General features: G+C 42.8%; 1 protein-coding gene across 1 annotated transcript in view; it reads right to left on the reverse strand.

The window, feature by feature from the left end:
* ADRA1D (adrenoceptor alpha 1D) overlaps positions 1 to 15,956 on the reverse strand; it is a 238,029-nt gene extending 222,073 nt beyond the window's left edge. The window contains exon 1 of the mRNA XM_089653356.1: positions 14,588 to 15,956. Within this exon, the coding sequence (XP_089509482.1) occupies positions 14,588 to 15,515 (928 nt within the window). The 5' untranslated portion in view covers positions 15,516 to 15,956. The remainder of the gene's footprint in view (positions 1 to 14,587) is intronic.
* Between the last annotated feature and the right edge of the window lie 2,579 nt (positions 15,957 to 18,535).

Here is an 18,535-nt window from a genome sequence, read left to right on the forward strand (position 1 = left end):
AGTAGAAAATAAAAAATATTGTTGTTTTTAAATTGTAGGTCTTTTTCTGTGTATATAGCACAAAGTGTAAAAAACGCAGAGGTGATCAAATACCACCAACAGAAAGCTCTATTTATGGGAAAAAAGGACATAAATTTAATTTATGTACAGTGTTGCATAACCGTGCAATTGTCAGTTAAAGTAATGCAGCGCCATACTGCAAAATATGGCCTAATCAGGAAGGGGGGTAAATCTTCCGGAGGTCAAGTGCTTTTAATCACTCTGCTCATCCTTGCTGATACGGTGTCCTGGAATATAGCAGTTGAAGGCTACAACCAGAGGCGGACTGACCATTTGGGAGTCATGCTTGTAACTGTCAGTTTTGATATGCCTCATTGTACTTGTAGTTCTACAACAGCTGGAGGGCCACAGTTGCCCACCCCTGTTCTAGGGGGTAATGAATAAGGTGGAATACTAATCAGGGGCGGACTGACCATTTGGAAACTTGGGTACTGCCCGAGGGCCCAGGGTCAGTAGGGGGCCCCATGAGATGCCCCTGATAAATTTTTCATAGGCCTTTTTGAGTTTGGGCAAGGACACAGGGGCCCCATGATCCCCTATTGCCCGGGGGCCTCATGGTTTGTCAGTCCACCCCTGGCTGCAACTACAGAAATGGTTGATGTATACCTGGAGTTCAGATTCAGTGAATTTTAGTCGGCTTTTCTGTACTTACTGCCAGTTACCTCTGCCAAAGCAGATTAAAACTCACTGAATCTGAACTCAACTGCTATATTCCAGGACACCGTATCAGTAAGGAAGAGCAGAGTGATTAAAAGCACTTGACCTCCAGAAGATTTACCCCCCTTCCTGACTCGGCCATTTTTTGCAATATGGCGCTGCATTACTTTAACTGACAATTGCAACGCTGCACCCTTATGAAATTTACATCTCTTTTCCAACAATTTGAGCTTTCTTTTGGTGATATTTGATCACCTCTGCGGTTTTTATTTTTTGCTCTATAAATAAGAAAATACCGACAATTTTGAGAAAAATACAATATTTTTGACTTTTTGCTATTAAACATGTCCAGTAAAAAAAAAATTAAAAATCAAATTTTGACATAAATTTAGGCCAAAATGTATTCTGCGCCATGTCTTTGCTAAAAAAAAATACCAATACGTGTAAATTATTTGGTTAACGTGAAAGTTTTATAGCATTTACAAATGGCTATCAGCGACTTATTGCGGGACTGCAGCAGGCATTCTGACACTGGGGGGAACTGACTCGGTGTCACTGACATCCCCAGTGACACCAATACAGTGATCACTGCTAATTAAAAGCACTGATACTGTACTAATGGCACTGAGCAGGAAGGAGTTAACATCTGGGGCAATCAAAGGGTTAACTGTGTGTTGTTTCGCTATGGGGTCTGTGCGTGTGCTTCACTGTAAGCACACTGATTTCTATGGCTCTGCTATGCATGTAACACCCCACATGTTAACCCCTTCCTGCCCAGTGCCACTAGTACAGTGTCAGTGTTTTTTTTTTTTTGCACTGATAACTGTATTGGTGTCAGTGACACCAAGTCAGTTCCCCCCAGTGTGAGAATGCCCACTGCAGTCCCACTATAGGTCGCTGATTACATTACTAGTAAAAATAAAAAAAAATCCCAGTATACTGGTATATTCCGCCATTTGTAAACGCTATAACTTTCATGTAAACCAATTAATTTACACGTATTGGGATTTTCTTTTTTAGCAAAGACATGGAGCAGAATACAGTTTGGCCTAAATTTATGATGACATTTTATTTTTAAATTTTTTTTACTGGACATGTTTAATAGCAAAATGTCAAAAATATAGTTTTTTTTCTCAAAATTGTCAGTCTTTTTTTTTTTATAGCACAAAAAATAAAAACCGCACAGGCAATCAAATAGCATTGAAAGAATGCTCTATTCATGGTAAAAAAGGACGTATATTTAATTTGGGTGCAGCATTGCATGACCACACAATAGTCCGTTAAAGTAACACAATGTAAAAAAAATGGCCTGGTTAGGAAGGGGGGAATATTTAGTTGTATAAGCACTGTTTCTGAGAACTGCTGTACATCTGTGTTGCATGGAGTCAACCAACTTCTGGCACCTGTGATCAGGTATTCCAGCCCAGGATGATTGGACCACATTCCACAGTTCTTCTCTATTTCTTGGTTTTGCCTCAGAAACTGCATTTTTGATGTCGCCCCACAAGTTTTCTATTGGATTAAGATCCGGGGATTGGGCTGGCCACTCCATAACGTCAATCTTGTTGGTCTGGAACCAAGATGTTGCACATTTACTGGTGTGTTTGGGGTCGTTGTATTGTTGGAATACCCATTTCAAGGGCATTTCCTCTTCAGCATAAGACAGCATGACCTCTTAAAGTATTCTGATGTATTCAAACTGATCCATGATCCCTGGTATGCGATAAATAGGCCCAACACCGTAGTATGAGAAACATCCCAATATCATGATGCTTGCACCACCATGCTTCACGGTCTTCACAGTGTACTGTGGTTTGAATTCAGTGTTTGGGGGTCGTCTGACAAACTGTCTCCGGCCACTAGACCCAAAAAGAACAATCTTACTTTCACCAGTCCACAAAATGTTGCGCCATTTCTCTTTAGGCCAGTCAATGTGCTGTTTGGCAAATTGTAACCTCTTCAGCACGTCTTTTTTTCAACAGTGGGACTTTGCGGGGACTTCTTGCAGATAGCTTGGCTTCACATAGGAGTCTTCTAATTGTAACAGTACTCACAGGGAACTTTACACCTTCTTTCATCTTCCTGGAGCTGATTGTTGGCTGAGTCCTTGCCATTTTGGCTATTCTTCTATCCATTAGAATGGTAGTTTTTCGCTTTCTTCCACGTCTTTCAGGTTTTGGTTGCCATTTTAAAGCATTTGCGATCATTTTAGCTGAGCAGCCTATCATTTTCTGCACTTCTTTATATGTTTTCCCATCTCCAATCAACTTTTTAATCAAGGTACGCTGTTCTTCTGGAACGACCCATTTTCCTCAGAATTTCAGAGAGAAATGCACTGTAACCAGCATGTACAACATTTGCAGCCTTCCTTCCTTAAATAAGGGCAATAATTGCCACCTCTTTTACAAAGAATGAATGACCTCACTAATAGAACTCCACACTGCTATTATTTTGAACATGCCCCTTTCAATTAGTGATTCAATTACACAGAATCAGCAGCATGCATGTCATGACTGTTGGATTTCTATTACTCTACTACACCTGGTAGTAAATTATTTGCCAAAAACAGTGATTGATCAGGTTAGCGATGTCTGACTGCTATTATTTTGAACACAACTGTAAATCCTGTATAATAATTCTAGGAGCAGAAAAAAATGCTGATAACAGCTTCTAGGAGCTTAAAAAAAGCTAGTGTGCATGGAGCTTTAAACCCCATTCACACCTCCTCATCACATGAATGAGCATTCTTTGGCACTTTTTTTTTTTGCATGTTTTCACGCAATGTGTTTAGGACAGACCATTCATTTGAAGGAAATGGCCAAAATGAAATCCAATCCCCGGTCCCGTATTTTGCATGCAGTGCAGGTGGTACTGATGGCTAATAAAATGTCCCCTCTCTGCAGACGTATGACAGCTCGGCGGGATTACCATTAGCAGTCAGTTTGCTACTCCACACCGCGCTCGGGTGCCAAGACGGAGCAGACAGCTTTCCTCTGTGCCAAACATACTTATTAGCCGTGCTGGGATCAGCGAGGCCGCGGCGCTCACATAAAGGCGGCTCTGTCACCCGGCAGAGCGAGGAGGGGAAGAAATAACACTTCACTACAACCTGTTGTGTAACACCATCCTGCACCGAACTCCAAAGACATCTGATATTTACACAATCAAAGGGCACGCTGGGCGGATACAGGACCTCCTGTGTACACCACAAAACAAGAAGAGAGATGCTTTTATTCCTCCTCTCCCCCCATGGCGAGGTTATTAATATGCTGCAAACAGCGTCCAATCACAATAAACATGAAGCGCCCAGAAAAAAAAGGGGACTCCGGGTTAAGAAGCTTTTATATGTCTCCCAGGAGGACATGGAGGCCAAAGGGAAGGACTTCTGGTAATGCTGTTAATGGACCTTACCCCAACATTTCCTATTCCTGATATGTCTCAAAAAGGGAGAAATGAGCCTGTTCAGCAGATGGCACAAAAACAGATAACCGTGTAATAAATGCGTCCAAAACAAATATTCCATTCTAATATAACCAATATAAAAGAGTAAACAAAGGAAAAAACAAATCAACAGTTATAAGTAAGTCCTTATTCCTGATATGTTTCAAAAAGAGAGAAATTAGCCTGTTCAGCAGATGGCACAAAAACAGATAACTGTGTAATAAATGCGTCCACAACAAATATTCTATGTTAATAAAACCAATATAAAAGTGTAAACAAAGGAAAAAACAAATAAAGATATAAGTCAGTCCTTATTCATGATATGTTTCAAAAAGAGAGAAATGAGCCTGTTCAGCAGATGGCACAAAAATAGATAAATGTGTCCACAACAAATATTCCATTCTAATATAACCAATAAAAAAAGGAAAAACAAAGGAAAAAACAAATCAACAGTTATAAGTCTGTCCTTATTCCTGATATGTTTCAAAAAGAGAAAAATGAGCCTGTTAACCTCCCTGGCGGTATGATTCTTTTCGATTTTTTGTGCTGAAAGCGGTACCATTATTTTGCATGGAAATATGTAGTTTTTTTATTGTAGGCTGTAATTTTTAGGAATAACTCACTGAAATCTGTCCGAACAAGAGTCTAGTAAACATCCCAGGTATGATAAAATTTGAAACACGAAATCATAAATTATAATTTAATAAATAATCATAAAAATTAATAATATAATAATAATACATTTAATTCAATAATATAATCAAACCAAAAACACTGAAATTTGAAATACAGAGGCAAATTCACACATCGCTGAGCAAAGTCGCAAAATCGTTTTCAGTGTCTGATGAGGAATTTCCCCACAAATCATTATTACTCAATTCTGCAAGTGGTTCTGATTTACTATCGCTGATCTCTAGCTGGGCTAAACCCGCTTTTGACCTAAAGGGACACTTTTTGGATGCCATGGACGTTTTTAAGTTTCCAGGCAGAAAGAACAGTCAAAATGCAGGCAGGGCACAGGACAAAGCACTAGGGACAAAATGTATGTGAAATGGTTTGAAACAGCAATGTTTTACTATGTAATAATCATTGTTAAAAAAAAAAATTTTAAAATTTCAAATTTGCTGCCGGTTCCGGCGCCCGTACGTCCCGACGTCACAGGGACCGGAACACAGAAGCCGGATGCCGGCATCGGCCGGAGGAGATGGTCGGGGACGCTGCAGGGGACACATCGCGGGAGCGAAAGGACAAGGTAAGCTCTGCAGGGACTCCCTGAGCAATGCCGCATGGTAAGCCTGAGTGTAGCTCGGGGTTACCGCTCTTGGTACTGACATTTTACCCCGAGCTACACTCAGGAATATCGCTAAGGAGGTTAATGGACCTTACCCCAACATTTCCTATTCCTGATATGTCTCAAAAAGAGAGAAATGAGCCTGTTCAGCAGATGGCACAAAAATAGATAAATGCGTCCACAACAAATATTCCATTCTAATATAACCAATATAAAAGTGTAAACAAAGGAAAAAACAAATAAAGATATAAGTCAGTCCTTATTCCTGATATGTTTCAAAAAGAGAGAAATGAGCCTGTTCAGCAGATGGCACAAAAACAAATAACTGTGAAATAAATGCATCCACAACAGATATTCCATGCTAATATAGCCAATATAAAAGTGTAAACAAAGAAAAAAACAAATAAAGATATAAGTGAGTCCTTGTGCAAAATGTATAAATTATAGTCCCAACGCAGTTTTTTACACATATATTGTACATTCATATCAGTCCCTAATCCTCAAGGGGTGTACAATCTAAGGTCCCTAACTTACATTCATACATACACATACTAGGGCCAATTAAAACAGGATCTCAATAACCTACCATTGAAGGGTACTGGAGTACCCGGAGGAAACCCACGCAGGCACAGGGAGAACTTGCAAACTCCAGGCAGGTGGTGCCATGGTTGGGATTCAAACCAATGACCATAGGGCTGCTGTGAATTTAAAAATCTCATCCTCCCCACCTACAGATTGATTTTTAGAGTTGCAGCAGTGACAGACACAAGTGTAAATATAGCTTTAGCGCCGCTTCACACCAAATGCAACATTAAAATTGCACTATTTCACTTGAAGTCCCGCGATTTCAAAGCTTCAGACCCAGTGCGAGTTCAAACGCAGGTTACCTGACAGCTGTGCAACTTCATGCACAGATGTCAATGCAAGTCGCACCTGAAATCACCGAAAATAATGCAGGAAATATTTTCAAAATGTGAACAGTTCCATTTCCGACAATAGGGTGATACTTGTCATGCGATTTGAAACTGTCAAATCAGGTCACACTGATGTGAAACAGGGCTTACAGTGTTACTAAACCCACAACAGTACAATCAGTCTGTATTTGCAGGAAAGCATGATTGTTATACTCACCGTGGAACCTAAGGGGTTAATCCTCTGTATTGTGTAAAAAGGATGTTTGATCCTGTCTTCTCTGCCCTTCCTCTTGTTCAAATGTCCACTGTCTTATCACCTGATAATACAGACTGAACTCATAGCCACATGCACAAGCTCAGTTTGGTGTGTATTGCTAGAGAGGTTTTTTTTTTTTCTTGGGAGAGTGGATATGATCACCACAGGGCCAATCAGCACTGTCCAGACAGAGGTCAGGGATTCTGCATCCTCCTAGAGCAGAAAGAAAACTCCTCCTAGAAGCTGTAACCAGTGCTCTGCTGGACACTGATAGAAGTCACAAGACTGCTCTAACTGCTGATGAGAAAAGGTATTTAGCAGTTAATATTTACTAAAATAATTGCATTTCCATGTTCTGTGTACTGTGGGAGACCAGATATAATGAATGCAGGGTCCGGGGAGACAAGATATAGTGAATGCAGGGTCCGAGGGAGACCAGATATAGTGAATGCAGGGTCCTGGGAGAGCAGATATAGTGAATGCAGGGTCCTGGGAGAGCAGATATAGTGAATGCAGGGTCCGGGGAGAGCAGATATAGTGAATGCAGGGTCCGGGGAGACCAGATATAGTGAATGCAGGGTCCGGGGAGACCGGATATAGTGAATGCAGGGTCCGGGGAGACCGGATATAGTGAATGCAGGGTCCGGGGAGACCGGATATAATGAATGCAGGGTCCGGGGAGACCAGATATAATGAATGCAGGGTCTGGGGAGACCAGATATAGTGAATGCAGGGTCCTGGGAGAGCAGATATAGTGAATGCAGGGTCCTGGGAGAGCAGATATAGTGAATGCAGGGTCCGGGGAGACCGGATATAGTGAATGCAGGGTCCTGGGAGACCAGATATAGTGAATGCAGGGTCCGGGGAGACCGGATATAGTGAATGCAGGGTCCGGGGAGACCGGATATAGTGAATGCAGGGTCCGGGGAGACCGGATATAATGAATGCAGGGTCCGGGGAGACCAGATATAATGAATGCAGGGTCTGGGGAGACCAGATATAGTGAATGCAGGGTCCTGGGAGAGCAGATATAGTGAATGCAGGGTCCTGGGAGAGCAGATATAGTGAATGCAGGGTCCGGGGAGACCAGATATAGTGAATGCAGGGTCCTGGGAGAGCAGATATAGTGAATGCAGGGTCCTGGGAGAGCAGATATAGTGAATGCAGGGTCCTGGGAGAGCAGATATAGTGAATGCAGGGTCCGGGGAGACCAGATATGGTGAATGCAGGGTCCGGGGAGACCAGATATAGTGAATGCAGGGTCCTGGGAGACCAGATATAGTGAATGCAGGGTCCGGGGAGTGTGGATATAGTGAATGCAGGGTCCGGGGAGACCAGATATAGTGAATGCAGTGTCCGGGGAGACCAGATATAGTGAATGCAGGGTCCAGGGAGACCAAATATAGTGAATGCAGGGTCCGGGGAGACCAGATATAGTGAATGTAGGGTCTGGGGAGATTGGATATAGGGAATGCAGGGTCCGGGGAGACCAGATATAGTGAATGCAGGGTCCGGGGAGACCGGATATAGGGAATGCAGGGTCCGGGGAGACCAGATATAGTGAATGCAGGGTCCTTGGAGACCGGATATAGTGAATGCAGGGTCCGGGGAGACCAGATATAGTGAATGCAGGGTCAGTGGAGACCAGATATAGTGAATGCAGGGTCCGGGGAGACCAGATATAGCGAATGCAGGGTCCGGGGAGACCAGATATAGTGAATGCAGGGTCAGTGGAGACCAGATATAGTGAATGCAGGGTTCTGGGTCTACTAACACTTTAAAGTGTGAAGCCAGCCATAGAGGGACTGAAATGCGGCCAGAATTGGACAAGTTTTGATCTGTCTATAGCCAGCTTAACACTTTAAAACTACATTTACACTGGTGGCTGTCACTGCTGCAACTCTGAAAATCGATCTGCAGTTGGATTGCTTTTCAGAGGTGCTTGACAGGTGGGGAGGACAAGAGTTCTAAATTCATGAATGCCACACTGCATTGGACACTTGCTTGAATGTGTTGGGTTTGGTGGCGGTACTGTCCACTGAATGCAACGGGGGGGGGGATCATTTTTGCCATGGACACAGCATTTCCACCCTTCCTCCGCTGTAATCTGTCTATGGGCAGGCTGGTTGTACTGAAGCTCGTACAACCAGCCTGTCAGATTGTACTATAGCCGTTAACAGTGACCATTGTATTCTGCCGGTGGAGAAGGATCCCCATGATCCCTGCCAACAGGACACAATTGCGCTGAGGGAGGGATTCCCCAGTCAACATTGACTTGATGGGGGAATCGGGCAATGTTCTTTCCTTTCACCTGTGGTTGAAGAGAAGAAAATTGCATAATGTATGTCCTGTCTTAGTTGTCTTTACAGAAAAAAATGAAAAAGTAAATTAACACCATACATCCTCTCTGCTCCCTGGTCCCCACTGTCCCATGCATCCCGTCCAGTGATCTGAAATCCCCATTCTTCTTCCCCTTCTTTCTCTAGGGCTTTCCGGTACAGATCAGAGCAATTCTGATTGGTCAGTGCCAGCACGTGACCACTTTGACCATTTGAAATAGTTCTGATCTGTCCCGGAAGCCCTACAGAAAGAAGGGGAAGAGGATTTAATTTCTTCTGGCTGTGTGGGCACTGAGAGCAAATAAGGTGTTGCGTGCATGCGTCCCATTGTTTTCTATTGGGACACGCAGCTCTGTCCATGCAACCGTGTGTCCCAATAGAAAACAACAGGGAGACGTGTGCAGTGAGGACCCACCCCTGCATGCATTCACATGTCATACTGGGCTGAGATTGTGCAGCTATGTGTCCCAATAGACATCAATCGATAGGAGTAGAAACAGGAAAAAAGGAGGGTGCATCAGCCTAGTGCATTACCTAAGATGATACCTTTAGGCTCTGAGGAAGAGGAGACCACTCCTCGAAATGCGTCAGTATCTGGAGGGTCCTCTCGAGATTGGGAGCTGATCCGGTGTACTGGTTGCTTTGAATTCAATGCGCCTTTGTTATCACAGTGTGTCAGGAATGGACTTTCCAGTGGTGTGGGACTCACCTGCCTTGTAGGCTGCAGTACCAGGGCTGGCCAGCGGGTGCTCTCAGCAACCAGAAGCTCACTCCTGCAGTCAGCCATCACCTGAGGCTGATTGCAGGAGGTGTATTTAAGGAATGACCAGACCTGCAGTCAGTGCCTTGGTGTATGTTTCCCATGAGCCCCTGTACCTGCATCCTGTCTGCTTCCTGCCTGATTCCTGATTCTGCTTGATCCTGACCCTGAATGAACTCCGCCTGTCCTGACCTCCTGACCACTCTCCAGCCTGCTCCTTTGGTACCTTGTCTGCCTGATTGTTCCTGACCCGGCCCGTCTGACTACGCTCTGCCTCCTCCTTTGTGTCTTGTCTGCCCGATGACTCCTGACTCGCCTGACCACTCCACCTCACCAGCCCTGACTGCTCGTATCTGTGTACATTCCGTTATCAGTTGGAGGTTTTGTTTTGTTATATTGTGCGTTATATTTGTGTATAACCTTTATTAAATTATATTGTTACACCATACTTGAGCCTGCGTTTCCCTGTGTCAGTTCACGCATCTCTGGTCTTACCAGGAGCCCTGACACAGTGTTTGTCAGTATATTTCTCCTGTGAATCTATTAAAGGTATCATCTTAGGCAATGCACTTAGCTGGTGCGCCCTCTTTTTTCCTGTTTCTACAGCTATCATCCCTGGGTTCTTCCCCCCACCCCTAGAGGGCAGCAAGGCCTTTGCTAGCACTGGATGTACGAAGGACCAGATACTGTTCCATCCTTATATACCACTCTCCAGCACTGGGGACTGTTTCCTTTTTGTTTAGACATTAATCGGTGTCAGCACGAGGGTGCATGCAACACCTGTGCATCCCCGTTTCGGGAAAAGATGAACCAGCTCAGGGAATGGAGCTAAGCACCTCATGTGAATGGGGCCTAATGTGAACATCAGTGTTCATATTTCTAAGCTGCCCCTGCAGTACCGGGACAGGGTCGTCCAGTGCCCAGGGTCAAAAATCCAGAATTGCGCTCCCCCCTCCCCCACTGTTAATACATGCCATAGAAAGAGTGTACCACCCTGCACCTATTTTTTGCCCCCTTGCTTCTCTGCGCCCAGGGCAGCTGCCCCTCCTGCACACCCCTTTTCCTGGCCTTACGCCCCATGTTGATCCTGCCAGTACATCTGTTATTTTTCTACATCTTTTAACAGGTGATACCACATTTAATGTGTTTGTTCTGCAGTGAAATCGCACAGTAGCATTGTCACCCTGAGGAGAGGGGACCCCTTAAAGGATTTGTAGTCCTAAATTACAAACAAATTAAAGCCTGATTCTGGCTAATGGTGGCCATACATGCTTCGATAAATAATCGGTTTCTTTTCCGATCGATATCTTCCAAAAGGAAGAATTGATCTACAGTTGACAACCATTTCGATCAATCTGTTTCCACCATACAAATGAATAACTAAAACTTAGTTTTTGAACTAGTTTTTGTCTCTGGGCTGCCAGCTGATACAAAAAAATCGATAAGATTCCACCCTGACCAATTGACTTAATTTGATCACATATGATAGAAAATGAGTCTAAGTCAATTGGAAGGGAAGTTATGGCTATTCAATTGTTTGCAGATTCGAACATTTTGAATGAATCACACAAAAAAATTTAAGCATCTGTGGCCACCTTAAAGGTGGCTATAAATGGAACATTATATATATATATATATATATATATATATATATATATATATATATATGTATGTATGAAATGGGATGGTGTGGTTCTCCTACCTCTCCCGCCCGCCAGCTACCCTGTGATTTGACACAGCAGGACTTTGGAAGCAGATCCAGGCCATGAATCACTGATCAGCTGCTGATTGGCTGTGTCGAATCATAGCCCACAGCCCTGTGTTGACAAACAACACAGGGCTCTATACAGAGGGAAAGATCGCTTTGTTTCAAATTGAACTGTAGTAAAAAGCAGCACACATTACAGGCATTACACTTTGTTAGGCACACACTTAATCCCTTGATTGCCCCTAGATGTTAACCCCTTCCCTGCCAGTGTTATTAGTACAGTGACAATGTATATTATTACCACTGATCACTGTATTAAAGTGTCAGTTAGTGTCAGATTGACCGCCATACTATCACAGTCCCATTAAAAGCTGCCGATCGCTACCATTACTAGTATAAAAAAATAAATAAATAACATTTCCAGTATATATACCATCATTTGTAGACACTATAACTTTCACACAAACCAATTAACATACACTTATTTTTTTTTACCAAAGACATGTAGCAGAATACATTTTGGCCTAAATTTATAAAGAAATTAGATTTTTAATTTTTTTTCATTGAATATGTTTTATAGCAGAAAGTAAAAAATATTGTTTTTTTTCCCAAATGTTCTGTCTTCTGAAAAATACAAATAGAAGATCAAAGTGTGACATACCCTTAATAATCATATCAGTCTAGCTACTTTTTGTACGATCAGATTTCCCATCCAGACCGAATAAAATAATGTTGATGAAGTTGTTCAGTTTTACTCAAAATCAATTAATGACATGGTAAGTGTCTTTTTGGTAATTCATAGATTTGATCATATCGTCTGATTCTGCGCAAAGATATTCGATCAGATCATTACATGCGTAGCCACCGTAACACATTTTATGCTGTTACAGACACAGCTTGTTTCTTTTGGATAAAAGTTTTAACCAGGGGCGGACTGACAACTCATGGGGCCCCCGGGCAATAGGGGATCATGAGGCCCCTGTGTCCTTGCCCAAACTCAAAAAAGCCTATGAAAAAGGTACCAGGGACATCTCATGGGGCCCCCTACTGACCCCGGGCCCTCGGGCAGTGCCAGAATTTCCAAATGGTCAGTCCGCCCCTGGTTTTAACTCATATGAATACAGCCTGACTGTTGTCAACACCTCTGTCATTAATTTGTCCAAACTGTAACGTTTGCTGGATAGATTGTCTTGCATGCAAAATTGTAATAAAATATTAAATCTACACAATAAAATATAAATAAATTATGAAAAAATGGACATGAAAAACAATGGAGTTCACATACTGCATACTATTATTACAGGTTATCATGCTATTATATATACATATCATTATTTTATTATTATTATTAGGGTATAATTGCCTTTATTATTACCTCATACAGTTACCAGAATACAGTATTTTTCACTACCTTTAAAAAAAAAATCTGAAAATTATATAAAATCAAGGCAATAAAATTATTTCCAGGCACACTGTATCTGTGGCAGTGTTTCTTATTTTTCATACAAAAAGTCTCACTTTTCATTCATTGAAACGTCTTGTACTAATCCTATATATCATTGTATCATGCCTTCTTAGTATATTTCAAATAAAAGTATTTGAAGCGGAATTTAGGTAAAAACAAAAATCCTCCGTTGCGACGGGGCTGTCTTGATACTGCAAAGGTTAAAGGTATCTTTAGGTCTAGGGTATCAGAAAAAGTACTTTTACTTACCTGATCCCCCTCTCCAGCAGGCTTCCCCTGAAATTCCCGTAGGCTTCTCCCCTATGTTCCAACAGTCACAGGTCCGCTGACGCCATCAATGCCCATTACTTTGCATTGGATGTAAGGACACCAGGGTACAGTCCACCGCTGGAGCATAGGGAAGAAGAGGAGAATGCCTGTTGCCAGGGGAGGAAGGGATCAGGTGAGTAAAAATGCTTTTTCCAGTCTCTAGCTCTAAATGAGTATTTAACCTTTTCAGAAATCTCATCACAAGAGAGGATTTTAGGATTTTTCCACTCCTTTAAAGTCAGCCTATGGTGAGGGAAATACGGGGGTGACCATTCTTGAAACTGATATTTCTGGCATTACTTCATGGTGACCCTCTATCTTCATTACTTTCTGAGTCACCAATCCAAAACACTTACTGTGTTTAGATAATGAAGACATAATCTGCACAATTGATTTGGCTGTGACAGCCAGGCAAGTGGCATTTTTTAAGGAAAGGAGAACAAAGGCAGACTCCTTGACAGGTTTCCTTTAACGTTCTAAAATAAAATATCTGTGATCCAGTTTTGATGTTCAGTGTGCAATATCCCTGTCTAGGATCAGATTTAGACCTTGGGGGGTGGGCAGGAAAGTTCAGGTTCTGGGGGGGCCCACATACACAGAGTTGGTTTACATTCTCAATGACAGTCACACATTTTTATAATGCACGACACAACCTCAATTTGTGGTCATGTGTGCACACACGCATGGGCATTGATAGCGCTCTATGTGTAGTTTGCTTGGGCTGCCAAAATTAGTTGTTAAAAACGACACAAAATAATAGTACAGAGTAAAAGCTTTTACAAATGATGGCAGGTAAAATATTAATTCCAAGGATACCTTTATGAAAAGAAAGTATTTTTTATTATTATATTTGGTATATTTATATGTATATAGATTGTTATATATTTTTTTTATTATTTTATATATTTTTTTAGGATTGTTTTATATTATTTTTTGTATACTAAGGGGCCCCTTCTGTCAGGGGGCTCAGGGCAGTTGCCACTTTTTCCACCATATAAATCTGGCACTGCCCGCATCCATTTGTTTTCCCAAGCTAATATGGATAGCTATATTCAATATACTGTTCAGCAATGATCCCTATTTTAAATTGTTAGCAACTATGCAAACAGATGTGAAGTCAAATGCAAAACAAGCAGATGAAGAACAATGTATGGTACATTGGTACAGAAAACACTAGTAGAGAGCAATAATTCTACACATACTGCATACGACAAAGTCCTAACTATGTAACCACAACTACAAAACTGAATAAACTGGAACATCAAAACATGCAACAAAATATAACAAGTTACACATGCCTATAACAACAGTGTAACTTAGGTGGAAACACTCTATAAAACCTGAGATATGAAACCACAAGTGGGGATGATAGGTAGTGTCCACTTACCTAATGGTAGCACAATGAAGAATGGTAGCCAGCAGAGGATGAACACCCCAACCACTATGGCCAGTGTTTTGGCTGCTTTCTTCTCCCTGGAAAATTTAACCAGCCTTACAGACAGTGAACTCCTAAAAGTGTGCCCCTTGTTCCTGGAGTTGGCACTGGACTCCCCTAAACTTCTGCAGTGAATCCTGAGGACAACCTCCATGGACTTGTTCCTTTCCCTCTTGACACCAGCCTCTAGGCTCTTGGTGGTCCTTCTGGCCACAATGTAGACTTTGAAGTACATGATGAGGATAACTAGAAGGGGCAGGTAGAAGGAGAAGAGGGAAGAGAAGAGAGCGTATCCAGGTTCTTCAGTAATGCTGCACTGGCTGTCATCCGCTGGTGGAGGCTCCTTCCAACCCAACAGAGGTCCAATGGAGATGACCATGGAGGACACCCACAGGAGGATGATGATGACCACAGCCTTCTTCTCAGTCATTATGGTTGGGTACTTGAGGGAATGTTTCACCCCTACATACCTGTCTATGGATATGATACACAAACTCATGATAGAGGCAGTGCAGCAGAGGACATCCACAGCAGCCCAGATGTCACAGAAGATCCTACCAAAGACCCAAGAACCCAGCACCTCCAGGGTGGCAGAGAAGGGCAGCACAGTGGTGCTTAGAAGGAGGTCAGCTATGGCTAGGTTGATGATGAAATAATTGGTGACCGTTTGCAGCTGCCTGTTGCATGCCACAGACAAGATCACCAGGATATTACCAACAATGGCAAAGAGGATGAAAACTGCCAGGACAATGCCCACACTCAGAGCCTGCAGGTCCAAGGCTGCTGCCAAGGAGGTGCCATTATCAGTCCCATTCCCACCTGGCAGGTAGGCACTTGATTGATTCCACAGACTCTCATTGCTGGGCTCTGACCAAGTCATGTTAATCCAATCTCCTCTCCATATAAGAAGCAGATCCAGATCTCATGGCTGGAGATTGACACATCTTCTCTCCTTGGGTCTCAGTAACACATCTCCTGCACCAAATCCCAGGCTGGCACTCACTCTTTGGTCCCACATGCTGCAAAAAGAGGCAATGAGATGTTCTCCAAGAAGGTGGCAGAAGGAACAGCTCTAAAACTTTTCTCAGTGCCTTGCACCTCCTCCTATGAGTGTCATTGTGCCCAAGGATGCTTCTCTTGAGTCAACTGCAGCACAGAGCAATTGCTACTCCCCTTTAGATTGATGATGATTCAGTTCCCCCCCTCCAGTGTGGGAGAGAGCAAAGCAACATGGCACAGAGTGATGCTGACTCCACTCTCCATGGCAGTCTTGTGCAGTGCATAAGCTCAGCCTTAGCTGCTTGCAAGAAGAAAAAAAAAAAAAAAAAGCAGCTCTGAATGGATAAATGAAGCCAACCCTGGCTGTGCTTCATTCACTTTGGCAGGTCCCCTCCCCGCCTCCTTTCATTGCTACTCTGTGATAAGGCGCTGGAATGCTCCTGCATTTCCCTCCATCGCCAGTAGAGGGCAGCAGGTGGTTCCGAGTTCATGGCTACTATACTACACATTGGGATCAATGGGTCTCTGTGTATTTCCTTGTGTGCTAATGTGGATATTTCTTCTCAGGAAAGAGGAAGACTTCTCAGGCTGGCCAACCTGCCTACATACTTGTTTTGTTATTGTTAGAGCAAATGTTACAGTTAATGATTTCCTGGAAGAGCCAGGAAAGAGGGATTCATCAAGGGGTACTTGGAGATATTTGCTTGGGATTGCTATATGTATGTCCATGACTTTATTACTTGTGTCTGCCTTTGGTGTAAATACCAATTTGCTCTGGAACTACAATGCCATGCATGTGTCATACTAAAATGGCATCATCCAGCATAGACAGAAGGAGATAAGCGATTTGTAGAACTACAAGAGCCAGCATGCCATGCATGTGTCATACTAAAATGGCATCATCTAGCATAGACAAGCAGATAAGTGTACTGTAGATATACAAGAGCCAGCATGCAATTCATGTGTCATACTAAAATGGCATCATCCAGCATAGACAGAAGGAGATAAGCGATCTGTAGAACTACAAGAGCCAGCATGCCATGCATTTATTACACTAAAATGGCATCATCCAGCATAGAAGGAGATAAGCGATTTGTAGAACTACAAAAGCCAGCATGCCATGCATGTGTCATACTAAAATGGCATCATCTAGCATAGACACAAGCAGATAAGCGATCTGTAGAACTACAAGAACCAGCATACCATGCATGTGTCATATTAATATGGCATCATCCAGCATAGACAGGAGATAAACGATCTGTAGAACTATAGAGACAGCATGCCATGCATTTATTACACTAAAATGGCATCATCCAGCATAGAAGGAGATAAGCGATTTGTAGAACTACAAAAGCCAGCATGCCATGCATGTGTCATACTAAAATGGCATCATCTAGCATAGACACAAGCAGATAAGCGATCTGTAGAACTACAAGAACCAGCATACCATGCATGTATCATATTAATATGGCATCATCCAGCATAGACAGGAGATAAACGATCTGTAGAACTACAAGAGACAGCATGCCATGCATTTATTACACTAAAATGGCATCATCCAGCATAGACAGAAGGAGATAAGCGATCTGTGGAACTACAAGAGCCAGCATGCCATGCATTTGTTACACTAAAATGGCATCATCCAGCATAGACAGAAGGAGATAAGCGATCTGTAGAACTACAAGAGCCAGCATGCCATGCATGTGTTATACTAAAATGGCATCATCCAGCATAGGCACGAGGAGATAAGCGGTCTGTGCAGGGGCGAACTGACAACTTATGGGGCCCCTGGGCAATAGGGGATCATGAGGCCCCTGTGTCCTTGCCCAAACTCAAAAAAGGATATGAAAAAGGTACCAGGGGCATCTCATGGGGTCCCCTACTGACCCCCTGCCCTCCGGCAGTGCCAGAGTTTCCAAATGGTCAGTCCACCCCTGGGTCTGTAGAACTACAAGAGCCAGTATGCCATACATTTGTTACACTAAAATGGCATCATCCAGCATAGACACCAGGAGATACGTGGTCTGTAGAAATACAAAAGCCAGCATGTTATGTTTGCTATATATTGACATGCATATCATCCAGCATGGTCTAGAGTCTCTGGTACACCAGGAGATAAACGGTCGGTAGAACTACATGAGCCAGCATGCCATGCATGTGTCATACTAAAATGGCATCACCTAGCATAGACACAATGAGATAAGCGATTTGTAGAACTACAAGAGCCAGCATGCCATGCATGTGTCATACTAAAATGGCATCATCCAGCATAGACACAAGCAGAAAATCCAGCACGCCCTGTTTGTTTCATACTAAAATTACATTGTTCAGCATAAACACCAGGAGATACAGTAAGTGATCTGTAGAACTAAAAGAGTCAGCATTCTTTGTTTGCTATATATTGATATGGCATCATCCAGCATAATCTAGAGTCCCTGGTACACTAGGAGATGTGATCTGTAGAACTACAAGAGCCAGCATTCACTGGGGTTTCTGGTACAAGGTACAACATCCAGAGATAACTAGGTTATAGAACTACAAGAGCCAACATGATCTGGGGTTCCTGGTGCAAGCTACTGGTATCTAAAGATACTTTGGTTATGGAACTACAAGAACCAGCATGCCTTATTTGCTATATATTGACATTGCATCGTCCAGTATAATCTAGCGTCCCTGGTACAGGAAATAAGTGGTCTGAAGAACTACAAGAGCCAGCATTCACTGGAGTTTCTGATATAAGATACAGCATCCAAAGATAACTAGGCTGTAGAACTATAAGAGCCAGCACGCACTAATGTACCTGGTGCAAGTTACTAGCATCTAAAGATACCTTGGCTATAGAACTACAAGAGCCAGCATGCCTTGCTTTTTTTATACTAAAATGACAACATCCAGCATACA

This window comes from Staurois parvus, unplaced genomic scaffold, assembly GCF_062004578.1.
Source record: "Staurois parvus isolate SC_StPar_1 unplaced genomic scaffold, SC_StPar_1.0 ptg000708l, whole genome shotgun sequence".
In the NCBI taxonomy this organism is placed as follows: Eukaryota; Metazoa; Chordata; class Amphibia; order Anura; family Ranidae; genus Staurois; species Staurois parvus.